Source organism: Salarias fasciatus, chromosome 5 (genome assembly GCF_902148845.1).
Source record: "Salarias fasciatus chromosome 5, fSalaFa1.1, whole genome shotgun sequence".
NCBI lineage: Eukaryota > Metazoa > Chordata > Actinopteri > Blenniiformes > Blenniidae > Salarias > Salarias fasciatus.
In genome coordinates this window covers 32111184-32137572 of record NC_043749.1, presented here as the reverse complement: position 1 = coordinate 32137572, position 26389 = coordinate 32111184, and the positions used below count along the sequence as shown (strand labels likewise).

Sequence of the window (26389 nt, the reverse complement as noted above, 5' to 3'; positions counted from 1 at the left end):
AGACCCCAGACCGCAGGACCAGACCCCGCTCTGACCGCAGAACCAGACCCGCTCAGACCCCGGACCGCAGGACCAGACCCCGCTCTGACCGCAGAACCAGACCCGCTCAGACCCCGCTCTGACCGCAGGACCAGACCCCGCTCTGACCGCAGGACCAGACCCCGCTCTGACCCTGTACAGCAGAACCAGACCCCGCTCTGACCCCGGACCAGACCCCGGACCAGACTCCATCAGGCTCTGTCTCAGTTCCTCTTGACTCTGTTTCATCTTTTCTTTCTTGTTTTTCGTCCATGTTGTTTTTTTTTCCAGCATCTTTGGATCTGAGTTGTTTTTCTTTCTTTCCGTTCCTCCTCTCGTCCCTCCCTCCCTCTGTTGTTAAATCTCCGCCGTTCCATGTGAGTCTGCTGAAAGTCAAAGGTAGAACGGCGCCTGACCTTTGACCTTTGACCTTTGACCGGCCGCTGTGCGCTCCGCAGGGTGCTGCTGAGGGTTCGCATGCTGTACTACCTGAAGGTGGAGATCCTGGGAGACGCCGCCGCTCAGGCTCTGGACGGGACGCCTGCCAGGTGGGGAGCGGGTGGAGCCGGGTGGAGCCGGGTGGAGCCTCCCTCCAGCAGGGAGTGAAGAAACCAGTTACTACCCCTCTAGGATCAGCAGGATGAGTGACAGCTCTGTGTGTGTGCGTGTGTGTGTGTGGCAGTAAACTGGAGGTGGCGCTGCCGGACATCGACTACATCGAGATTCCCGTGTCGTGGTGGGACGCCGACGCTGACAAGTCTCTGCTCATCGGAGTCCACAAACATGGTGTGACACACACACACACACACACACACACACACACACACACACACACACACACACACACACACACACACACACACACACACAGAGTCCTGACGCCACTTTTACACTCCTACATAATCGTGTTTGTGTAAAAATGATTTACTTTGAATAAAATGCGGAGACGTCTTGAGGTTGTTGTTTAACGTGGTGTGTGTGTGTGTGTGTGTGTGTGTCAGGATATGAGCGCTACAACGCCATGCGCGCTGACCCTGACCTGTGTTTCCTGGAGCGAGTCGGGATGCCGGACGTCACGGCGCTGTCGGCGGAGCAGGGTGGAGGAGAGGCGGCCGCCGACATGACAGACAGGTACACACACACACACACACACACACACACACACACACACACACACACACACACACACACACACACACACACACACACACACACACACATTGATCAGTGTTCATTCTACCTGATCATTCACTGATCATTCTACCTAGGGGTGTGCGATATGACGATATAAGATCATTAAGGATTATAACGTCAGGACGATCTCATAAATCAGAAAGATGGTTAAATCGTCCATAGGGCACGTTCTCCTGTTGTTTTTTCACCTATATATAATATTTTTTGGAGTGATAATGTTACCTGAAAGCTTCAGATAATATTAACTAAATATTCCCTCTAGTGCAGTTATCCACACAGATAATAGAAACGTGCTGTGGAGCTTCTCTGACTGGAGCTGCTGCTGGGTGGAGGCTGGGTGGAGGCTGGGTGGAGGCTGTGTCAGGCAGAGCTGGTTTACAGCAGCAGTACGGGAGCTACAAGAGATCAGCCGCCATAGAAACACCTCGAAAAGCTGGAGAGAGACACTGAAGCTATCATCGATGCTAACGCTAGCTAGCGAGCTACCGCTAGCAGTTCACAAGCTAGCATGAGGGATTTTATATACAACAAATCACAGAAATGTGAAAAGACACTTAGTGAACAAACCATCAAGTTAACAGCTGAAACGGCCTTTAGTCTGATAACTAGTGGAACGTCTTTGATTTAATGGGATTCTGAGGGGCTGTATTTCAATGGAGACAGAGCCCTCTAGTGGTCATATAGCATGACTATTAAAACTATATCCCATTAAAACTGCTAAAAAGCGATTTGATATGTTTAGTTTTTTGTGTTACAAAAGTAACTTCATTGTTCATTATCTTTTACCTCATTTTTAAAAGGAGATAAAAGCTCAGATCTCTGAACAAAAAATTGTTCTCAAGCAGCTGTATTATTCACTCAGGTTATAGATATTAAAGTTAAATTGTTTTTGTCTTTATGTTTGTGTTCTTTGCACATTTTGATTAGAAAAAAACCTGTACTATTTAAATTAAAGCCAGTTTCTTTAGCTTAAATTGTCTTTTTTTTTTCTTTTAGGGTTTTACATGTTTAAATACATTTTATACGTTTTATATGTTTAACATTGGGAGGAAAAAATGGTCAAACTTGCAAATTAGTCTAGAAAAATCAATATAAAAAAGAATCGTGATAAAATCGTGATCGGGATATTAATTTTAAAAAATCGTGATATGACATTTTTGCCGTATCGCCCACCCCTAGTTCTACCTGCTCCTCCTGCTGAACCACTTCCTGTCTGTTTCCTGGACTTAAAGACAAACTTCCTGTTTATTTTTCAGATGATCACAGTCGTGTCTAAGTGTTCAGAAAATCAGTCATTTCAGGTGAAAACCCTGAACGACCTCTGACCTCTGACCCGCGGTCGGTGTTCTGATCTGTGTTTCCAGCGGCAGCAAAGCGGAGGAGGCGAAGGACGACGGCGAGAGCAAAGCCGAGGGCGGCGAGGATCGAGATGACAACAGCAAGGTGAGACGCCGACCTGAGGGGCGGAGCCTGGAAGCCCCGCCCATCACTTCATGATGTCATTTCTGCTCTTATCATGAATCGACTGGACACCGTGAAATAGCTCATTTAATGTACGCCTCTGTGTGCATGCTCGTCCTCACAGCTCGGTGTCTCAGCTTCTGCTGATTCTCCTCCTCTGGTGAAATAATCAGTTATTCTCTTGACTTGGGTTTTTTTTTTTTTTTTTTTGCAGTTTTTAAGCTTCTTTCTTTCCTCTCGTGTCTTCAGCTCTTCAGCTGCAGTTTCAGGATTTCTCAGTAACTCCGGTGAACTTTAACGTCTCTTCATGTTTTCTGCCGTAAAAGTTTCAGCAACACATCGATTCCTCTGAAACATGGACAGACGGAAGCTACCTTTGATCTTATTGATGTCGGGAACTCATGTGGTCAGAGTTGTTCTTCTTTGTGCCTGCCTCTGGTAAGGCACAGAGACAGCTCTCCGAGCCGGCCTCGTCCCGGGGCCACGCTCATTATTCTGACGTGCGAACCGCATCGATTGGAGCAGCACCACAGAAGTCGCATCAAAACGTGTATAAATTCTGGGAATGGTGTGCTGTGACTTTTTCTGTTGTTCTGGTGAAAAATAAGCGATAAAATGGCCAAAAACCGGTGATTTTTTCCCACTCGTTCCAGATGAGTCGCCCAAAAATCATCCCTGAACAAGTCCATCGTGCCTCATCATGCTTTCATGTAGAGATGTCATTAAAATATCAAAACGTAGGCATTTTTGTCCTCTACACAGATGTGAAATCTCATTTCAATATCATTTGCCGAAGTTAAACTATGAGCCTTCAAGTATAGAGCATTTCAGCCGTTTCTGGAGTTTATAATGGGTGTGTATTGGGGAGTGCGGGAGGCTCTCGGTTCAAACACAAAAAAAAAATTTCTCTCATTCCTGCGGACATATTTCTGGCTCAATCTACACAAATGACATCTAAAAACGTAGATATTTTTCTTGTGATTCTCAAAATGCTTTCATTTCGTCTCTATCTCAGGCGGTTCGCTCTCCAGATTCATTTGTTTGAGGAGAGTGCAGAATTTTCTCCCATCCGCTCCAGTGCATTCAGAGAGAGATTTTCTCCCCTGAATCCAAAAGTTCACACATTTTTACAAACTGGTCGTGGCTGAATGGATGATCCTACAGACATGAAAACCTCAGGATGAATCCATGAAAGGCTTCTGACGCTCACTGTGAAAATACTTTTTTCAATTTCGCCTCTGGGTTCTTGAGAAACGACGTTTCTTCAACCATGAGAGCTGGATGAAAAACTGCTGCTTCACTGTCATGGCTGCTGAGAGCAGCTCGTTTCCATGGCAACAGAGACACGGCTGCTGACTCTGTCAGGGCTGATCTCAGCTCAGAGCTCACAGTGAATATGGAGGAGTTACATTCACACACACACACACAGACACACACACACACAGACACACGTTTGCACTTCTGTAGTTGTGAGGACACTCATTGACATGGTGCTTTTCCCAGCCCCTCACCCTGACCATCAAAAATTAATGCCTAACCCTGACCTGTGCCCTAAACCTAATTGTAACCCTAAACCAAAAATCAAGTCTCAACACTCCAGAAGGTCAAAAAAGGTCTGTCAAAAAGTGACCGGCAAAACTGTCCTCACTTGTAAGGCTATAAACCCATGATGGTCCTCACAAAAATAGCTGTACAAGCACACACACACACACACACACGAAACTGGGCAGCAGCCGGCTGGCACAACGCCAACATTTCCTCTGGAATGATCTAGTTGACCCCCCCCCCCCCCGCTGATGAATGATCTGGTTCTTCTTGTCCTCAGGGGGAGGAAACCTGCTCCAGCACCGACACGTCCGACAAGCCCGACAGCACCGGACCAGGTAACGACCGGTCCTCTCCGCTTTTCAGAAGCAGGAAACGACGCTCTGCCTCCGTCTCCATGGAGACGGGAGGAAGCAGTACTTCCTGGAAGCTGACGCTGTGCCCCCCCCCCCCCCCCCCCCAGACCCCCAGCTGTGCGGCGACCTGTGCGTCCAGGACGGCACATTGGTCACCACCACCACGGCGGCGGGGACGGGCACGGGCGTGGCGGCGCTGCACGTCATCCAGGCACGGCCGCCGTGGCCCGCCGGCCCCGCCCTGACCGCCCGCCTGCGCCGCCTCATCACGGCCTACCAGCGCTTCACGCTGCGCCGCGAGCCGCCGCCGCGCCACGACTTCCTGCTGCACGACGGCCTGGCGGGGCTGGCCATGGGCGGGGCCTCGGCGGCGGCCTGGCAGCTGGGGGAGGAGCTGAGGAGGTGTCCCGTGGTCGCCGCCGAGCCCGACCCGCTCTTCCTGGAGTGGCAGAGGAGGTGAGAACCGCCGGAGAGCACTTCCTGTCAGCTACTGGTGAAAGAACCTGTCCGGGTGAAAACGTAGTTTCACCAGATGAATCACCTGATGAAGGACGGAAATAAATCCAGTATTAACTTGTCAATAGTGTAAAAGAATCACAAATAATTCTTCAAATAAGTATCATAAATTCAATTCATTGCAGCTTGCAGATGATTTTTATTAATTTTAGCAGTTTTCTTAATAAAGGAAGAGCCAGTAGATTCCAGCAGTTTCTGTTTCTTTAAACCTCTTTTCCTGACAAGTTTTCAGGTTTTTGCTTTTTTCCGGTTATTATTTCTGCCACTTCATTCTGGGTTTCTGCTCCTGATTCTTTATTTCGTGAATAATTGAGATTAATCGGGTTGGATCTTTTTCTAACGTCACCTCTGTTGCTTCCACAGCTTCACTGCAGGTTGAATCGTTTTCTCTGCAGGAACATTTAGAAACAAACTAAATGCTGTAGAGAAGTCGGAAAGTTCCAGAAGGAATCTCAGCTCTTATTTATTGTAGGATTATATTTCAAGATGTTTGTATTTTCAAGGTTTTCTTTCTGTTTTTGGTGTTTTTAACAGTTTCTTCAGTAAATTTTTTCAGTATTAATGTTTTTTCATTTTCCTCAGTAAACCATTATGCTTCAGTTCAAATGGCAGCAGATGCTCAAAGTGTTGCATGCGCTGGTTACCTGTCCCACCGTGCGCTGGTCACCTGTCCCGCCGTGCGCTGGTCACCTGTCCCGCCGTGCGCTGGTCACCTGTCCCGCCGTGCGCTGGTCACCTGTCCCGCCGTGCGCGGGTTACCTGTCCCGCCGTGCGCTGGTTACCTGTCCCGCCGTGCGCTGGTTAACTGTCCCGCCGTGCGCTGTCGTCCGTGCAGGTGGACGCGGCGTGAGCAGGCGGACTTCTACCGCACCGTGTCGTCGTTCGGCGTGGTCTTCGACCCGGACCGGAAGGCCTTCGACTGGGCCGGGTTCCGGGCGCTGGCCCGGCTGGAGCGCAAGACGGACCAGAGCCTGGAGCGCTACTTCAACGCCTTCGTCAACATGTGCCGCACGGCGTGCAAACTGCCGCCGCGCAAGGAGGAAGGTAGGCCGGGACTCAACGGAGCTCTAAAGAGCTCAGATGTGTTTTCAGTGTAGAACATGCAAACTCTGCTGTGCCCCCCCTCCGCCCCCCCAGGCCTGGTGGACCCGGCCGTCCTGGTGGAGCCGCTGACGGAGGAGCGAGCTGCCCGGACTCTTTACCGCATCGAGCTGTTGCGGAAGATCCGGGAGCAGGTGAGCCCGACCGGAGCCTTGACCTTTGACCCCGGCTGCTCTGGAGGCCTCGGCGGTGACCCTGGTTGTTCTCCGTGTCGCTCCGCCAGGTCCTCCGCCACCCGCTGCTCTCCGCCCGCCTCCAGCTGTGCCGGCCCTCCCTCTACCTGCCGGTGTGGTGGGAGTCCGGCAAGCACGACCGCGACCTCCTGATCGGGGCCGCGCGCCACGGCTTGAACCGCACCGACTTCTACATCCTGAACGACCCCCAGCTGAGCTTCCTGGAGGCCCACAGGAACTACGTCAGGGGGCATCCTGCTCACCTCCACCCCCCTCCCCACCCGGGCCTGGCTGCTCACCCCGGCTCCGCCCACCCGCACTGCTGCCTGTACGACCACACCCCCCCGCCCCCCGACTACCCCCACCCGGCCCCCCACCACCTGCACCAGCAGCCCCACCCCGCCGCCCCCCACCACCCCCACCTGCAGCCCTCGCCCGCAGACGCCCACGGCCCCGCCTCCCCCGGGATGGGCGTGGGGGCGGGGCCCCGGGGGGACTTCCTGGACTGCCCCCCCCTGGACGAGGGCCTGGAGCTGGGGGGGCTGCAGCACGACGCCATGGCGGCGGACGGCCTGCACGGTGGCAAGGCGTCCAAAGACGCCCTGAACGGCTTCCCCTTCAACTCGGCGGCGGGCGGCCAGAGCATGCTCAACTCGTACGGAGTGGGCGGGGCCGACCTGCTGGCGGGGGAGCAGGGCTCGTCGGAGGACACGGGGCTGATGGCGCCGTCGGTGGAGCTGGACCAGCTGCAGGTACAGGGTCGGCCACCGTGACTCCCAGGACGACGCGCGGCCTCGCTCACCGCCCTATTGACCTCTGACCCCCGCAGGCCCCCTGGGACGGCGCAGACCACACCAGCCCCGCCCACCACATGTTCAACGAGTCGGACCCCATCCTGGGACCGCCCGCCCTGGAGACGGGCTTCCTGGAGGAGGAGGACGAGGAGGCGCAGGGGGCGGAGCCAGGCGGCCAGGGGGCGGGCTCTCTGGAGGAGTGTCTGGGCCTCCCGCCCGCGTCCTCCCCCTCCCCCCCCTCGGCGGGGGACCCGGGGGAGCCGCTGGCCTCCAGCTACATGCTCTTCAAGGTGGGCGTCGCCTCAGGCAGCGACGGCGGTACCGATCCGAACCGATGACGCAGTGATTCACTCAGCTGTGGTTCTCCACCTTCAGGACATCGGCGTGAGCGAGGAGCCCAGCGCCGACCAGACCGACCTGTCGGCCAGCCCCCCCCTCCCCTTCGGTGCCGCCGCCCCCCTCTCGCTCTCGGACATCACCGCCCACGAGCCGCAGGACGGGCTGGGACACGCCCACAGCCTGAACAACCCCGTGGAGGAAGGGGAGGAGCCCCGGGGCGGCGCCGGGTTCCAGTTCGACGACAAGGAGGAGGAGGAGGAGGAAGAGCAGAACGATGTGAGAGAGGGAGGGGAGGAAGGAAATCCGCATGGAGGTAGGAAGATGACCGTGAGGTCACATGACGTCTTCTTCATATCGATGGATGGATGACGGATTCATGGGTGGATGGATGATGGATGGATGGATGGATGGGTCGATTTATGGTTGATAGGATGATGGATTGGTCGGTGTATGGGTGGATTGGTCGGTTGGTGGGTGGATGGACGGGTGGATGGACATTACTTGAGCCTCAGCCTGAGTTGGGGGTGTTCGGTGCGATTGGCTCTCAGCAGCAAATAATAGGACAGGACGTCAGTGACCTTTGACGTCTTTCTGTTCAAACCTGCGATCAATCACTAATTGTTGTGGCGTGAAGGAAGTCCTCGGGTTCCGTGTTCGTCGTCTAGAAGCTTCTGTGAATCCCTGCTGTTTGTCTTCAGTCTGAATGAAGTGAAACCCTGAACCAGACTCTAACACCAGCCCACATTTCAGGTGCCGACCGGAGTTTAGCGGTCCTGGATCCCCCCATGGAGGTTCCAGAGGTGGACGGGATAGAACCAGAACCAGAACCGGACCTGGAAGGACTGCCCACAGGGAAAGAGATCTCAGACGTGTCTCCAGACCTTCAGGATAACTTCGATCAGACGGTGCCAAAAGAGGACTCAAACCAGAACCTGCACCCTTTCCTTGGAAAGCTGGACGAGGACAGGAGCTTCGGGTGTCCGGAGTCCCTGGAGGAGCCGCCGGAGGAGGTGGACGGGCTGATCCTCTACCAGACCGTCGAGGAACAAGCAATGGGAAGTTCTCTGGACGCCCAAACGCTGATGAGCAGCGCAGAACAAGACTTTGTGAAAATCAAAGAGATTTCCAAGAAGGCCGACACCATGCAGCCAGTGAGCCTGGCGGAGCAGGTGGACGAGGTCTCTGAGGGCCAGGTGGACCAGGTGGACCACGGTTCCCTCATGATGCAGCAAAGAAACCAGACCGCAGAGAACCACGTCAGAGAACAAGTCGGCGCCGACAAGATGCAGCTGGAAGACATTTATCCAGGATACGAGCAGACGCCCTGCTCCTCCGTCTCCGTCTCGTCTCCCACAGAAGCGTCCAAGCCTGAGACCAAGAGCCAGGTCTCCACGGACCAGGGTCCTGCTGTAGACCTGAATCTGACGGGGGACAGCAGAGACCAGAACGACAGACCTGAGGACAGCAAAGAAGGTCTGCTGGATCACAGTGAGGGGAAAATGACGCCCGCTCAGCCGATCGACAGCATCGACGCCAAACCGTCCGATCTGAAGCTCCATCTCTCACCAAACAAACCGGAGCGGCTGCATCTACCCGTCAAGGTGGAGGAGACCAAGCCAGACAGCCTTGACCATGTCTGTCCGGATAGCTCTGAAGTCAAACACTCCAACTTTCTGTCCTTCCCGGTGAAGTCTGAAGATCTGGTGACCAAAGCCGAGCAGCTGGAGTATCCGGTTCAACCCGGAGCTCTGGAGGCCAAACCTGAAGACCTCAGCGTCCCCATAAAGCCCGAGAGCCCGGACATCAAACCCGACCCACTGCAGTTTGTGTCCTATGCAGACGTCAAGCCCGAAGTCAAACCTCTGGATCTTGGCTTCGCCGCTTATCCAGACGGAACCAAACTGAAGACCGAGACCAAACCCGACAGCCTGAAGCTGCTGGCCTTTCCCGACACGTCTGCCGTCAAGCCCGAAGCCAAGACAGAGGCGGCGGGCTTCTACCCGGACAGCTCCGAGATCAAGCCCGAGGCCAAGCCCGAAGGCCTGGAGCTGTCCCGGGTCAAAGCCGAGACCAAGCAGGAGCCGCTGGAGGCCGACAGCACGGTCCTCACCCCGAAGCTGGAGCAGGCCGACAGCCCGGAGTGCCTGCTGGGGAGAGGCCCGGTGAAGGAGGAGCGGCCCGAGACGCCAGGTCAGTACAACTGGTACACCAGGGTCAGTACTAGGGGTGGGCGGTATAAACAGCATAAACTGTATGCGATATAAATGTGGCCCACGGTAGGGATTTTGGTCATACCGCCCAACCGCGATAGCACATTACGTCCTCTAGGTGGCAGTAATGCAACTTTATAGATGCCCGGTTCCCTGAAGAAGTAGTACACAACAACAGCGACAGCGACGAGTGGTGAACGGACAGAGGAAGAGTTCATGAAAAAAAGATTGGTGCAAAATCTATAACGGGGATCTGTAACTGGCGGCCCACCGGTTGAACATTAATATCTGGCCGCCAGATGATTTTGAGAATCTGAGGCAGCTGCTTCATGGATGTGGAGGACGTTTACGATAGTGAGCTTTCAGAGGAGACCAGTTGTTGGCTCCGTCGATCTCGAGAGATCATGCTGGGGGGGTTTGTGCCGTGGGTTTTCAGTCAGGGAGCTGCAGCGCCGGGCGTGACTGCAGAGGCCAATACGGGATCCGCAGATCCTGCCGCAGCCACTGCAGATGAAGTCTTCGCAGTGTGGTTGAGATGTCAATGGTTTCCGCTGTTTGCGGAGTCTGTTCTCCCCCCAGCGGTGTCTCTTCTCTGTTCTGATGACATCCTGGGTGGTGGTCCGCCAATCAGAACGTTCGGACGCTGCTGACTACAGATCAGAGGGGTTGAAGCCTCCAGCTTTAAGGTCACGCTTGCAGACGTCCTTGACCTGAGAGCTGGGCGTCCCTTTGACCTGTTTCCAGTAGCCAGCTCCCCGTACAGTTGGTCTTTTGGGATGTGGCCGTTGTTCATTCGGGTGACGTGGCCAAGCCATTGCAAGCGTCTCTGGGTCAGGATGGCAAATATACTGGGAGCATCTGCTCTGGCCAGGACGTCAATGTTGGAGACACAGTCTTGCCAGCTGATGCCCAGTAGTCTGCGAAGGCAGCGTTGGTGGAAAGCATTCAGCCGACGTTCCTGACAGGAGTAGAGGGTCCATGTTTCGCTGCTGAATAGGAGGGTGCTCAGTACGCAGGCCTGGTAGACTCTTATCTTGGTGTTGGTGGTTAGCATGGAGTTGTCCCAGACACGCTTCGCCAGGCGGGCCATCACTGTCGATGCCTTGTCGATGCGTGTGTTCAGTTCGGCATCAAGGGAAAGGTTACTGGAGATGATCGAACCGAAGTAGGTGAACTTGTCCACCACCTCAAGCGTGTGGTCGCCGATGTTAATGCTGTGAGCAGTACTGACATCCTGGCTCATGACCTTGGTCTTTTTAAGGCTGACGGTGAGGCCAAACTCAGAGCAGGCCTCAGCAAAGCAATTTATGAGACGCTGGAGCGCTTCCTCAGTGTGGTCGACAAGACCAGCCTCATCAGCAAAGAGCAGCTCCCTGATGAGAACGCTCCGCACCTTGGTCTTTGCTCTGAGGTGTGCCAGGTTGAAGAAGCTTCCGTCGCTCCTGGTGTGGAGGAAGACGCCCTCTTCAGAGTCCTTGAATGCGTAGCGCAGGAGCATGGAGAAAAAGATGCCAGAAAGGGTCGGAGCAAGGACACAGCCCTGCTTCACACCGTTCTTGACCGGAAAAGGGTCTGAGGATGATCCCCCGAACTGGACGACACCGTTCATGTCCTGATGGAACGACTTGATCACGCGCAAAAGTTTGGGGGGGCATCCGGTTCGCTGGAGGAGAGCAAACTGTCCATCCCTGCTGACCAAGTCAAAAGCCTTGGTCAGGTCGATGAAGGCCAGCTATAGGGGTTGTCTCTGCTCCCGGCACTTCTCTTGCAACTGTCTCACAGAGAACACCATATCTGTAGTTGACCTGACTGCTCTGAATCCACACTGCGCCTCTGGATATACACATTTGGCTAGTAGCTGTAATCTGTTGAGGACAATGCAGGCAAAGGCTTTGCCAACTGTGCTTAGGAGTGAGATGCCATGCTGGTTTTTACAATCGCTCTGCTCCCCCTGGTTTTTATAGAGGGTGATAATTTTGGCATCACGCATGTCCTGGGGTACAGCCCCTTCCTCCCAGCACTACAGCAGGAGTTCGTGAAGGTGTTTCAGGAGCGAGCTCTCCTTTGCGGTTTTGATATTTCAGGGGGGATGTTGTCACTGCCCGGAGCCTTGCCGTTTGAGATGGAATCTATTGCGTTGCTGAATTCCTCGGTGGTGCTTGGAGCGTCAAGCTCAGCCAGGATGGACAGTGAAGGGGTGTTCTCAAGGGCCGTGTTTGAGATGGTGGTTTCTCCTTTAAAGCTCGTGTAGACGATGTTGTCCAAAAGCACTCTTTGTCATACTGAGTGAAATGCTCCTCGCCCCCTGGGAGAAGTCAATACATATTGTGGACGGAAAAAAGTGTGGAAAAAATCTGACAACTGTAGCGGCCAAAGGACAGTAAAAACTCGACCAATCATAAGGGGCGGACCGCTTTTAAAGAACCAATCAGATCCCTTGGCCATTCTACCAGCCCCCTGCGCGTACATTTCAATGGCGTGCACTGGCCCTGGTTCAGAGCGCGTTGCCAAGGCGCTCGCATGAAAAATAGAAGGAAGCGGAGTGGCGCGCTGCGCTCCTGTGCGCGTTGTGTGCGGCAGTCAGAAAGGTTAATAACATTGGAGGTGATCACAAACTCCGTGCGCGGCGCTTCCGCGTCCAGTGTGTTCGCTCCCAACGGGAGCTCCTCCAATGGGGTGGGAGCTAGGCGGAGCCTTGGGGAGATGCTACATTCAAATACATGCTAGTTTTCCAAGATCGCCGACCCTAGCTTTAATAGTTTAAAAACTATTTCCTGCTTCCATGCTTTCACCATGTGCTGTGGTAACCATCAAGAAACTGTTATGCTGTAATTTGTATATCAAATTATATCGTGATATAAACCGTCTACCGTATAAGTTTCAAATTATACCTTGATATAAATTTTAGGCCATATTGCCCACCCCTAGTCAGTACAGCCGACAGGCCAGGTCAGTACAGTCAGTACACCAGGGTCAGTTCAATCAGTACAACTGACACATCAGATTAGACCCGACGCGCCTGGCAAGACCCGAAGTACAGCAGCGGTGCTCGGTTTCTAACTTGTTCCCTCGTCCCCAGTGGTTCCGGCGGTGGACGGCTACGCCGGCAGTCCCCGGTTCGCGGCTCCCGTCTCCATGTGTGAGATTCCAGACGGCGTCCAGGAAGCCCGGGAGCCCACCATCGCCCAGCTGCTGCAGGAGAAAGCCCTGTTCTCCTTCTCCGAGTGGCCGAAGGTAACCGAGTCCTCTCAGGGTCCGCAGGTTCCCACAGGCGGACCAGCTGTTCCTCCATCACCCTCCGTCTGAATAGTGGCTCTGTGAGCTGTACCGAGACCTTTAGATCCCAGTGGGCTGACTCGTCCCCTGAGGCCGAAGCAGCTGAACTTGTGGTCTTCACTGTGTTCCGGTTTCCTGGTCAAACTCTGCCGGTCTTGTTGTTTCCAGGACCGGGTCATCATCAGCCGTCTGGACAGCATCTGTCACGCCATCCTGAAGGGGAAGTGGCCTTCGTCCAGCGAGCAGTACGACTCTCCGGCCTCGCTCGCCACTAACTCCTGCCTGGCTAACAGTCTGGCGCAGCAGCAGCACCGCGGCGGCTTCCTGTCCGCCGGCTCGGGGTCCGGCTCCGGCCCGGCTCGGGTCCAGCAGGCCTGCCCCGGTCCCGGTCTGGGCTTCGGCATCCCCCCTCCGCTCACTAGACTCCCCAAGGTGAGGCGCCGGTGGGCGGGACTTCCTGCTGCGTGTCGCTGTGCCGTCATGTGTCCACATTGGTCTCTGTCCTGCCATGGCTCATACCGGCGGTGTCCCGTCCCGGAGGCAGCACCCTCGCAGCACAGCATCTCCGTGGCAACAGCACCGACATGCAGACCTGCCAACCTCTACAAATTTTGCGTAGCAGCTACGCATTTTGACATAAAAATCCGCTGGTACGCTCCGCCTCATTAACCTACGCAAAAAGCTGCAGACATCTGTGAGCGCTGTTAGAAATGTGGACGTGCAGTACTCGTGTTGACCACACGGTGCAGCAGTGTAGCGGTGCAATTTTAACCAATCATCATAGAGTAGCGGAGCATAACGAGTCTGCTGAACCCACAGCGTTGGCCGCTCCCTCCTGTCCTCTGCCTCCCTCCGCCTCTCTTCCCGTCCCCCGAGCCCCCGCCCACAGCGGCTGGCGGTTAAAACGCTATTAAAACGCTAAAGTGGTGTGTGTGTGTGTCTGTGTGTGTGCACGCGTGAGTGTATGTGTGTGTCTTTTATGCAGATATGTGCTGTTAATAGCATTACTTTCACATTGAAAATACGATGTCATAACGGTGAAATCGGCACTGAAAGTTTTTTTTATCGACATGAGTGCGAGCTGTGTGTGTGTGCGTGTACGTGTACGTGTACGCGTGCTAAGCTAGCTAAGTGGTACTCAAAAAATTTCACCAAGGTTGGCAGGTCTGAACATGTCGACTACGTCGTTTTCACGATTTCTGCCGTTTCCACAGAAGTGGGCGTCATTTTCCTAACGTTGGCGTGGAAACCTGAGACTTTTGTCGGGGTTGTAGAGTGGGGGCGGGCTCTGTTAGGGGAATCGCACCGGGAACCGCTGGGCCACGCCCCCTCCCTATGCTGCTTCCTGTCTGCCAGGTGTTGCGTCTGCCGGTTGTTCTCCTGATGTTTTGTTTTCGGCGGATAGCCAGGTGAGGAGTAGCCGATGTGGAGGAAGCAGAGCAGCAGCTAAACGTAGCCGCCGCCGCTGTGTGTTGTCTCAGTCCATATGTGTGTTTAACAAAGCCATCATCTCTCTCTTGTCTGCCCCTCACCCACCCCGCCTCCACCCTGTCTCCGCCCCGTCTCCACCCTGTCTCCGCCCCGTCTCCACCCTGCCTCCGCCCCGTCTCCGCCCCGCCTCCACCCGTCCGCCCTGACAGTATGTGCCTCGGGGTGGCGCCTGCGGGCGCGGGGCGTGGCGCCTCACCTCCTTGCCTCTCTTGCAGGAGAGGCTGGTGGCTCCTCCCTTCCTCCCTGAGCTCAAACGAGCGGGAGGTCGGAGGTCATTCGACTATGAAGCCGCTGCCGCCGCAGCCGCCAAGGTTTTAGCCGGGAAATCGACGGCGGCCGCCGCCAGCAGCAGCACCGGCGGTGAGAACGTGCCGGTGGTGGCTCCGCCCTCTCACCGCTCGGGCGCCATGCTGCTTAACGGCTGGCAGGACGCCGCCATTGACCTCACCAAGTCATCGGGGGAAATAAGCGCCGCCGGTGGCATGGGGACAAACGAAGCTGCGGCGGCGGCGGGAGTCGGCGGCCATAAGCCGCCGCCGCCTCCCCCCATCACGGCGCCGCTGCCGGGCCCGGTGGGCATGGACATGGCGGGGATACTGCAGGCCGGCCTCATCCACCCGGTAACCGGGCAGATAGTTAACGGCAGCCTGAGGGGAGATGAGGCTTTGAGGAGGAGGAGGGGCAGGAGGAGAAATGTGGAAGCTCTGTACTCTGAGTTCACCAAGAGCCGAGGACTGCACCTCCCCGACGCACAGGTGGGTGGAGGCTGGAGGGCGGAGGCCGCTCGCCGCCGGGCGGAGCCAGGCGCAGAACCTCATCTGGGGCCGAGCCCGGACCAGAGACGTCTCACACTTAATCCTGTGTGTGTGCGTGTGTGTGCGTGCGTGCGTGCGTGTGTGTGTGTGCGTCCGCAGGGCCGAGTGGAGGTGATCAGCCACTCCTCCGTCTCCTCCTCCACCTCCTCGCCGTCTCCCTCGCCGTCGGAGCGGCCCGCCGGCCCCCCCACGCCATCCTCCTCCTCCTCCACCCCCACCCCCGCCCAGACGCCCCCGCAGCCGGAGATCGTGGCCGTGGACCGCGAGGCGGCCAGCAAGGGCCTGATGGAGTGGCTGCGGCAGAACCCGGGTTACAGCATGGACCTGCCCGCCTTCGCCCACGTAAGCCGCTCCGCCCGCTCCACCCGTGGAAGAGTCCTCTGCAGCCGTCTCACTCTTCCTCCACCCCTCCCCCTCCAGTCTGGCGCAGGTCTGCTGCACGGCTTCGTGGAGCGGCCCAAGCAGAGACGGCACCGCTGCAAAGACCCCACCAAGCTGGACGTCAACTCCCTGACGGGGGAGGAGCGGGTGCCGGTGGTGCACCGGGGCACCGGACGCAGGGTACTGACAGGCTCCGCCCACACGGCTCTCATGCTGGCCTTTTCATGGAGACACAAAGTAAAGGCGCTGAATGACAGAGCTGCCGGTTCGCTTTCTGCTTTTAGCACATCAGTGACCTACAACCTAGAACCGTAGAATGGAGCGCCGTCCGCTCGGCCGCCACGTAGCGTTAGCATTTGGACGGAAGGCTTCATGGCAGTATTGGCGAGTTGCCAAAACTTAGAGCTGTAAAAACCCTACTTAAGCCAGGTTTCCACTTGCATGATTCTGTGGCACTCATTGGCACAAATCGAGTCGAAAACTACTCGTGAAGTGGCGTGAAGTGTGCGTAAACCCGTCGTCACTGCATGCCATGTCGGGACGAGAATTTTGAAATGTTCAAAATTTTGGTCGCGACAAAATATCGCGACCGGGCCGTGAACTATACGCCAACTGTTCGTGAACTCCTCGGGACAATGCGGGAGGATGTGTGCCAGTCGTGGCATGGCATGCACTGCAGCAAACAGTTCACGAACAGCCCACGTCGAGTTCACGACATGTTTACGAATCGGTGCACGTCGCACCAGGCCGTGCCTTCCCATGGCATGAGCAGTTCATGGCTCGTTCTCGTACTTCACGAACAGTTTACGACCTGTGCACGAGCAGTTTATGACAACTTCACGCACATCACGAGCAGTACACGACCAGGCAGTGCTGGATTGTGCAACCACGTCGTGCCAATGCGGGAAGCACGTAAACTATGCGCAAACTATGCGTGAATGCGTCGTGCCAGTTCGTGACACTGGCGGGCACGTATTTGTGAACTTGTCGTGAACAGTGCGGGAGCCTGCCGGTTCCTGACTCCAGATTGGCACGCCTTGCCACGACAACATCGTGGCAAAAAGTCGTGCAAGTGTAAACCTGACTTTACTCTGTCAGAAAGGCGGGGGGGGGTTCCAGGGGGTCATAATGTTTTGGCTGATGGGTGTGAGGGTATTGGGGCGCAGTACCGCTGGCCGCCAGCAGGACGGTGTGTGAACTCTGTGTGGTGTTGTGTCCCTGCAGCTGGGCGGAGCCATGGCCCCCGCCATGAAGGAGCTGTCCAGATGGTTGGATGCCAACTCAGAGTACTTTGTGGCTCCAGACTGGGCCGATGTGGTCAAACACTCTGTGAGTGCTGCTCCGCTCTCTGAAACTTCACCAAACTCCAGGTTTCCTGAAGTTTTAAGACGTAAAGACGTGAGAACACTGACAGGAATGAGCGGTCTCTGAGAACACCCGGCGCGGACCGGTATCGGGCCAGAACGGGGCCCGTCTCTGGGTTTACTGGCTCTACGGAATCTTGATGGAAAAACTGCTCCCGACTGAGTAAACCTGATGGGAACCAATTTTATTCCTAAACAAAGAAGTCGATGATTCGAGGTTTCATAATCTCAGTACAGATGTCATTAAACTGGATCTGTCCCAAGTGGCTTTTAGGGTGCTGGATTCAGATCTTGTTGGGATTTGAAGTCACTTCCGTACCAAAGTGGTTATTCAGGGTGGAATCCAAAATGGCCGCCAATTTAAGTTCTTAATTTTAGCCGTCATAAAGAAATTATCCTTAAAAAAAATACTCAAAACAACGTGTCAAAACAGGACAGTCATGAGGACGATCCTCTATGTGGTTACAAGTGTCCATCCTTCTTCCACCGCTGATCCTAGACCGGGTCTTGAGGGCAGCAGTGAACAGGGACTCCCAGACTTCCTGTCCCCAAACTCTTCCTCCAGCTCTTCCTGGAGGATCCCAGGGCGTTCCCAGGCCAGCCGAGAGACATAGTCTCTCCAGAATGTCCTGGTCTTCCCCGGGGTCTGCTCCTGCTGGGACATGTCCAGAACTCCTCCCCAGGGAGGCGTCCAGGAGGTTCCATGCTAAAGAGGAGCTGAGCCTCCTCAGCTGCTCCTCTCCATGTGGAGGAGTAGCGGCTCTACTCCCAGCTCCTCCCTGCTGGTGACGTAGCTCCTCCCCGCTGGTGACGTAGCTCCTCCCCCCCGGTGACGTAGCTCCTCCCCGCTGGTGACGTAGCTCCTCCCCCCTGGTGACGTAGCTCCTACCCCTATTTCTTACGCTGTTTCAAATTTTTTGCGCAATGTGATTACATAAAAAGTCAACGTAATTATGCGATTGTCGCTCAATGTTGAGCGGCGAGCCTTTTCCTGTGAAAATTTGCTCGCCGATCGAGTTGAAATAATTTAACTTTTCAAGCGAGTTCGCTTGTTGCCGCGCCAGGACAGCCTAACAGCGTCCTCCTAATCCGTCCGCCAGGGCTTGGAGTGACGTGATACCACGGCGAGCGGCGAGGGTTTTTTTTGCAAAAGCACCAGTGATGAAACTGGAGCGTGTAACGCGGTGCGACTCGATTCACGTTCACCACGTCCGGTAGAAACGGCGTACGACAGCGTCCAGCAACCCTACGGAGGAAGCTCATTTCAGCTGCTCGTATCCGGATCTGGTCCTCCGGGTTCTGACCCAGAGCTCAGGACCAGAGGTGAAGGTAGGAGCATAGATTGACCGATAAATCAAGACCTTCACCACAACGGACTTGTGAACAAAACCCAGAGACACCTGAACTCCTCTTCTTGGACCCCGGCCAAGAAGAGGAGACCACCTTCTTCCGGTCGAGGAAGAAGTGCAAAGTCCCACGAACCCTCGAGCACCCTATGGAGGGTATAGACCTGGTCCAGTGTAGAGCTGCTCCAGTGTTCCACGACCAGAACAGAATCCTGAACCTGAGGTTCGACTATCGGCGGAATCCTTCTCTCCAGGACCTGGAATAGACTTTCGTGGGGTGGCTGAGGAGTGTGACCCCCCTATTGTTGGTACACATCTTCCAGTTCCCCTTTCTAAACAGCAGAACCACCGCCCCCAGGTGCCTTGCCACCGAGGAGCTTACCAACTACCTTGGTGACTTCAGCTTCACCCCTGAGTCCTTTGGAAGACGTGGCAATGGGGTTGAGGAGGTTCTCGGTAGTATCGGTTCTACCATCCTATACTGTCCCCAGTGGAAGACAGCAGCTCCCCTCCTCCACTGTAAACAGTGTTGGTCTGTCTGGCCCCTCCTGAGGCGCTGGACGGTTTGCCACAATGTCATGAAGGCTGACCAGTAGCCCTCCATGGTGTCCTGAACTCCTCTAGAGTCCAGGTTTTGCCTCCACAACCACTCGGACTGCGGTTCTCTTGGTCTGCCGGTTCCTGTCAGCTGATGGAGGAGTCCCACGAGACAACAGGACTCTCCAGGACTCCTTCTTCAGCTTGACGGCTGCCCTTACTTCCTGTCTCCACCACCGGGTTCGGGGGTTCCGCCTCGGCAGCACCGCAGACCTGGGCTGTGTTCGAAACCGCATACTGCCTACTACATACTTCCCTACCCATACTGTCCATACTGCATACTGCATACCCAGTCCATCAGACAGTATGCAAAGCGTTTACACTACAGCATACTACAAAAGCTGATTTCACTTTAGCTCCAAACTCAAATGTAGAACTTTATCGAGACTTGAAATTAGGCGACAAAGTGGTGGTTCAGAGCCGAGCGTGTCGTTTATCTGTCCGAATACCAACCGTTCATGATTTTGTTCGGACAAATTCGGCAAAATTTAAGCCAGCCGCAGTGAGCAACGCACTTCCGGTTATTTTCACAAAAATAAACCACCCTTCCCCTTTCTCATGCAAAAAAACCCTCAGTGATAAATCTGTGCTTTTACTTTGAAAACAAGAAGCCAACCTTTCAGCACTATATCTCGCTTAAAGGTGCTGTAGGCAGGATTTTGCTAGTCAATGCTAATTTTTCTGTGTTTTCTTTGGATTAAATGTTAGAGTATCCATTGATAATCCTTTAGGAGTGTAGCATAATTGCACTACCGCGAGGGCGCAGTGTTTCCATCTGTCTTTGTTCTGGGCTGAAAAGGAATCTTGACAGCTCCAGGTATCTTTGACCAATCAGAAGAGCCCATGAGGCTCTAACCATGATTGGTCGAGGGGTGTTCGTCGCACGTTCTTGTGGGAGGGGCTTAACTTGCGTAAGGGCATGATGTCAGAGAAAACAGGACAGGATTGGCTGTGCCAATTTCAGTATGAGTAGTAAACCCACGATGTATACTCATACTATACATTTCTGGCGAATGCAGTATGCATCTGGGAACTTTTCGCATACTCACAAATGGCATACTGCCAGTGTAAACGCTCTGCATACTCAACCAGTTAGTGTGAGTAGTAGGTAAGTATGCGGTTTCGAACGCAGCCCTGGAGACCACAGCTCCGAGCAGCTGCTTCGACAATGGAGGTGGAGGACATGGAGGACATGGTCCACTGGGACTCAGTGTCCCTCGGGACATGAGAGAAGCTCTCCCGGAGGTGGGAGTTGAAAACCCTGCTGACAGAGGGTTCCACCAGACGTTCCCAGCAGACCCTTCACCAGGTCTGGTTCTGCCGGGTCTGTCCAGGTTCCTCCTCCACCAGGTGGAGATCAGTCCACAGACACTTCACCTGAGTGTCCTAAACAGGAGGTCAGAGGTCAGATGACACGACGGCAGAGTCGATTATTGACCTACGACCTAGGGTGTCCTGGTGCCAGGTGTACTTATGGAGCCCCCTGTGCTCAAACATGGTTTTGGTTCTGGACAAACTGTGGCTAGAACAGAAGTCCAACAACAGAACACCACTCGGGTTCAGATCAGGGAGGCCGTGCGTTCCGACCCCCCAGGTCTCACTGTCCCCCTGTCCTCCAGTAGAACCACGGAGTCCCCAGATGGAGCACAGTCCAGCCCCCCTCCCAGGGACTCCAGGAAGGCCGGGTTCTCTGCACTGCTGTTCGGCCCGTAAGCCGAGAAACAGTGAGAATCTGGACCTTCTGGACCTTCTCCACCACTGGGGGGAGCTCCAGCACACGGCGGCTGAGCTGTGGGGCAAGAAGCAAACCCACAGCAGCCGCCATTTTGGACGCCATCTTGAATTTAATGACTGAGATTATGAAACGTCTGATCAGTGGTGAAACCTCCACCCTGGGCGAAGCCCCGTGAGAACGGCAGGTTCCTCAAACCTCCGTTTAGCGTGGAGTCCAGGGGGAGCCGGGTCTCCGCTGGGTTCAGGCTCTTATTTTGAAAGAGCCAGTTCTCCGATCTATATTGAACCCAGTAGCATCAAAACCTGCGACGGGCCGGCGCCACGTTTTCCTCAGCGGCTGCTCATTAAAACTGTGATGATGATGGTGATGATGATGATGAAGACCATGTAGCTGGTCTCAGGTCAGATTCCCTCTGCCCTCCGTCACGTCCTGGTTCTGCTTCTGGTTCTGGTCCCGCAGGGTTTCCTCCCGGAGGGGAAGTTTTCGCGGATCCTGACGGAGCCGGTGAGCCGGGACCCGGCGGCGCGGCGCCGCGGGCGGCGTCCCCGCAGCGAGATGCCCAAGCCGCTGCTGTCGGTGTCGGACTCGGCGTCCTCGCTCGGCCCGCCGCTCTTCATGAACGGCGGCCTGATCGGCAGCATGGATTCCATGGTGGCCATGCAGAACCTGCGCGGCGGCCTCCCGGGGATCCCCATCTCCGGCATCATGGCGGCCGGATTCCCGCACGGCTTCCCGGTGTCGGCCGGAGCCGGCGGCACGTCGGCGGAGGACGCCAAGAACGGATTGAGTATGTTACCCATGATGCTGCACGGCATCCCGCACCCGCACGGCGCCGCCATTCCGCAGCACGCCTTGTTCAGCGTGGGCACCATGATGGCTCCGCCCCCTCCGCACCCCGCGTCCTCCTCCGCCTCCTCCTCGTCCCCTCTGGCCGCCGCCAAGGTCACCACCACCGCCGCCCCGTCCGCGCCGGACGCGTCCAGCCCGTCGTCCTCCACGCCGGCCGACGGCGCCGCCGCCTCCGGCGACAAGGAGAAAGGCGGCACGGAGGGGAGCAAGCGGCCGGAGGCGGCGGCGGCGGCCATCATCACCTCCTCCTCCGGCAGGGCTCACCTGGGCGCCGGCGGCCACCTGACCTTTAACCCCTTCCTGATCCCCGGCATGTCCCACGGCCTGCTCTACCCGCACATGTTCCTCCCGCACGGCGGCATAATGGCGCTGCCCGCCATGCCGCCCGGCGCCGCCGACGGCCCGCCGCCCAGCCCCAAGAGGAGGAGGAGGAGGGGCAAGGAGGAGGAGCGGGAGGAGGAGAAGGTGGAGGAGGAGGCCGCGGCGGCGGAGGAGGAGGAGGAGGAGGAGCGTCCAAGTACAGATCAGCCCAGCTGCTCCTCCACCTTCGAGCCGGCGCCGCCTCCACCCGAGCCGCTCCGCCAGGACGCTCCGGAACCGCCTCCACCCGAGCCGCTCCGCCAGGACGCTCCGGAACCCGCCTCCACCCGAGCCGCTCCGCCAGGACGCTCCGGAACCGGACTCTGTGGCGGCGGAGGAGGAGAAGGAGGCGGAGCAGCAGCAGGCGGAGGAGGAGCAGAGACAGGAGGGTGGAGAGGAGGAGTAGAACCAGGAGGAGCCGTCTCTCTGTGCCGTCTTCGTCCCTCCTCCTCCTCCTCCTCCTCCTCCAGCAGTGTGAACTTTGTGCCGTGTCTGTCCGTCGACGTTCCTGTAAAGACTTTTAATATGACGACTAATAAGAACTCTGATTATATCCAGCTGTCATGTTTATATACCGAGAAAGACTCCGCCTCCGCCTCCACCCGCACCGCCTCCACCTCCGCCTGCACCGCCTCCTCATCAAGGAAAAAAAACGCAGCATAGGACTTCATCTCTGCCTCCTCCACACACACACACACACACACACACCGTGCTCTGCAGGAGGTTCTGGAGTTTGCTCAGCGATGGCGTGAGGACCTCCAGAGGTTTCTGGGACGTCCGGCGCTCCGACCCGTCCCCTCCTCTCCTCTGGCCTGTGAAGTCTCCTGTGTGAACTCCAGTTCCAGCTCCCGGAGCGCAGGCTCTCCTCGTTCCTCTTCGGTTCTTTGTGTTCTGCAGCAGCTCGGCGTCGAAGTCGTCCAGAGAGGACGAGTCCGGAGGACGACCGCCAGGGTCCCGTCTGACTCCGATCATGACCTTACTTTATATTCAGTCACTTTTGGACGTTCCCCTGGGAGCCAGCGGGGGGGCGCTGTGAGGCTGGTCTAGGTGGGGTGGGGGGGTGGGGGGGGGGGACGGCGCTTTTTATTTTATTTTATTCTGTTGTTTTCAGAAGAGCGAGCTCGCTAAGCGAAAGAAAATCAATGAAAAGGTTCCTGTAGCATCATGGAGATGTGGTCTGTCCAGAGGGGGGGGGGGGGGGGGGGGGGGGGGGGGGGGGGGGGGGACGGGGGGGTCCTCAGTAGTTTTTATTGCAGTTCATACTAAGAGTTTCTAAATATGTAAATCTAACGCTGTATATTGCTCTTTTTTTAAGTTCTCTTTGTTTCTCCATCGGGAAAAGAAAAACCGAAGATACTTGAGATTGAGGGACGGGGGGACCGGCGGGACGGGGGGACAGTGGGACGGGGAGGGACCGGCGGGACGGGGGGGGCCGGAGGGACGGGGGCCGGGTTGATCCGCACGGGGTGTGTTTGCAGGGGGAACGTCAGAACGTCTCACTCGGTTTGGTTTTCAGACACCAAAACATTATTTTTGCACAACGTCTCTTTGTGAACCCGTTTCTTTCCGTGATGTGTGTGTGAGTGAGAGTGTGTGTGCATGCGTGTTTTCGTGGCGCTGTCTCAACCTCCGTCTCGTCCTCACAGGTCCTGGTTCTCGGTAGAATAGCGGTTGCCTTGTCACGGTTCGTGGCTCCATTTAATTTATGACACTTTTCTTTTCGCCAAACTCCGACCAGACGCCACTTCCTGTGTGCAGTGGGACGCCACTTCCTGTGTGCAGTGGGATGCCTTACTTACCCGCTCCGTGTCCTCGGCCTTCATCTCCGGCGGCGCTGGTCTGAAACACTACACGCCCGGAAAGCACAAAGCGAAAGGGAGGGCGGTTCGATTCCCAGTGGCTCGCACGCCAGAGGACGGCCGGGTCTCCCTCCAGGGAGAATAGTCACGTTTCTGGACCGGGCTCGAACCGGGGACCCCTCACTGTGCCAGTCTGCAGTACTAACCACTACACTCCCCTGAAATGAAACAAATGCATGATAAAGCTCGTCACCTGAGGACCGCCTCGCCGTCTCCGGTGCTGCACGAGGGAACCCGGTTCGAACCCCAGAAGGAGAAGTAAAGAGACTGGTTTAGGAGATGGAGCAGTGGTTAGCACGTTCGATTCCCACCTTCGACGGTTTTTGTTTTTGTTTGTTGCGATTTAGTTTTCCTCCATCGGTCCAGAAGTGGAGACGTCCAGGAGGGACGGCGCTGATTGACCCTCAGTGATCGGTTCTTCGTCCCCTTGAGGCGGTCCGACGGCATCCTCGTTGAGTGGGATAGACAAAGCGGTCTCGGTCCAGTTCGTCTCATCGCGGTGCGGTCTGGTTTGGTCCGGTCCGGTCCGGTCTGGTTTGGTCCGGTTCGGCGGTCTCTCAGAAGTGCGTCAGGGCGGAGGGGGACGGATCCCGCATGGGACTCGGACTCGTCTCCTCGCCGTCTTTCTCCCTCATGAACCTTGTATTTATTGTACAGTTCCTCGTCTTTGCGTTTGTCGTCTCTTGACTGGTTCTGGTTCTGGTTCTGTTAATCTGGACTAAAAGAAAAAAGAGGATTTGGTTCACATGGACGTTCCCGCTCATCTTCACGGTTCTGTTGTATCATGTTCCTCCAGTTTGAACAAACTGATTAAAACACGACGGTTTGCACCACCTAGTGGTGAACAGCGGTATTACCTGTTACAGCATGTCTCACGGTTCCGATCATTTCAGCGGATTATATCGATTTCTGTGGAGTGATTGGGTCCTTAAGGTTCTCAGTTTTAAAGTTATTAAATCAGTTTTCTTCGTCCACGTTCTGCCGACGCCTCGTCCTTCCGGTTGCCGGGCATGTTGCTTCGACCTCGGACGGTTAAAGGGGCCGGACTGGAAAAACGACGCTCCGACACTTTGAGTTCCCGGAAATTCAGTTTGAGGAAACGTTCCGTCACGTTTCGCAGAAACGCCAAACTCCACGCACCTTTTGAAAAGATGCTTCGAAGCCTGAGAGGAACCGTGACGGGGGGTCATGTGACCCCGCCGGCGGTTTTTACCTTTTGCTTTCCTCCACTTTCTTTTTCTTATTTGTAAGTATAGCTCTCTGTATCCCATGTGGACCAAGCTCACGAGTCGAAACCTGGTCTGTGTGATCTTTTATTGTGAAATAAAAGATGACTTTCAACTTTGTCTGGCCTCGCCGTTTCTTTCACCGGGACGGGAACAGAGCCGGTTCCGTTCGGATGCCACGGCGCTGAATGGAAGCGGCTCCAGGATGGAGCCCTGAGGAACCCCATGAGCGGCTTTTAAGATCTCCACCAGTTCAGATTCGCAGCCGGTTCTAATGTGGTTCTGAGCAGTGTGTGTTCTAAACAGAACCGCAACCGAAGCTCCGGTGTTGCTGCTGACATGAAGCAACCTGAGCAGCCATTTTTGTTCCAACCTGGAAGAACCAGAGTGCTCTGCAGAGCCCAGTGCATGCTGGGAAACGCTGCATTGACTCAATGTGGAAATAAATTAAAAATATGCAGATTTCATTCATTAAAAAACTTTATGGCTTTCTTGGTTCTTCTCATAGCGGTTTATTTATTTATTTATTTTTTAATGTCTTTTTTAAAGTGTGCTGATATAAAGTCCTTCAGTCTAGAGCTGGGAATTCTGGCTCTTTGAAGGGAGCCGGCTCCTGAGGAGCCGTTCATTTGAGAGAGCCGTTCAAAAGACTGGCTCCCTGACGAACGACACGTGACTCTATTAGAGGCATCAGCCTCATTACTGTAGAGTCAATCCGTTATTTTCTGACAACTGACACAGTTACTGTCAGTTATGAGATGTTATCTGGTGCTTTAATTTCTTTAATGACAGATTTAAGAGATGTTTTTCTGATACACATTACATTGTGACTTACCTTGCACGTTGTCCCCAGAAAAGAGCTTCAAAATGCTGCTGTGTGTGTGTGTGTGTGTGTGTGTGTGTGTGTGTGTGTGTGTGTGTGTGTGTGTGTGTGTGTGTGTTCGTGTGTGTTCCATTGCTAAAACCTCTGATAAAGTGGTCGATACCGTGTTTCAAATTAACTGGTTTCCTTGTTACCTGGTGACTGACTTCCTTTAGCACTTCCTGCAGCAGGTGTTGAAATCAGACTCATTAAAGGTCTGAAAGGCTTTTTGTCTGGTTTTTAACATCTATCAGCAACAAGGGACAAGAAAGAAGCCCAGTCGCCGGTTAATAAGGAAACCAGTTCTTCCAAGACACCGGCTCCTCTCCGGGTTCTGGACTCTTCTCCTCCGCTAGTTAGCTGCTGCGTTCAGGTGACTGGAGCTGCTGCGGAAAACTGAAACTCGGTCGTTTACATGAAGGCAGCGGAGACAGCTGGACTCAGGAGACACTCAGGAGACGCGTGAAGGAAGCGTGGACAGTTTGCAAAAAGGAACGGCTCTCAGCTGTGAACTGGCTCTC

At 55.2% G+C, this 26389-nt stretch overlaps 1 protein-coding gene across 3 annotated transcripts in view; it reads left to right on the top strand.

Moving 5' to 3' along the window:
* The window catches only part of chd6 (chromodomain helicase DNA binding protein 6), a 61152-nt gene extending 38163 nt beyond the window's left edge, over positions 1-22989 (top strand). Inside the window, exons 27-46 of one of the 3 annotated variants that reach the window (XM_030091350.1) lie at positions 477-566; positions 701-804; positions 1020-1149; positions 2577-2655; positions 4499-4556; positions 4682-5030; positions 5926-6134; positions 6228-6325; positions 6415-7116; positions 7194-7448; positions 7534-7810; positions 8248-9687; positions 12787-12941; positions 13152-13415; positions 14624-15229; positions 15389-15631; positions 15710-15850; positions 16895-16999; positions 21172-22026; positions 22072-22989. In XM_030091350.1, the coding sequence (XP_029947210.1) occupies positions 477-566; positions 701-804; positions 1020-1149; positions 2577-2655; positions 4499-4556; positions 4682-5030; positions 5926-6134; positions 6228-6325; positions 6415-7116; positions 7194-7448; positions 7534-7810; positions 8248-9687; positions 12787-12941; positions 13152-13415; positions 14624-15229; positions 15389-15631; positions 15710-15850; positions 16895-16999; positions 21172-22026; positions 22072-22584 (6673 nt within the window). In that variant the 3' untranslated portion in view covers positions 22585-22989. Of the gene's footprint in view, positions 1-476; positions 567-700; positions 805-1019; positions 1150-2576; positions 2656-4498; positions 4557-4681; positions 5031-5925; positions 6135-6227; positions 6326-6414; positions 7117-7193; positions 7449-7533; positions 7811-8247; positions 9688-12786; positions 12942-13151; positions 13416-14623; positions 15230-15388; positions 15632-15709; positions 15851-16894; positions 17000-21171 lie in introns of all 3 variants that reach the window. The other 2 variants (XM_030091351.1, XM_030091349.1) reach the window with 2 other exon arrangements.
* Positions 22990-26389: the final 3400 nt, after the last annotated feature.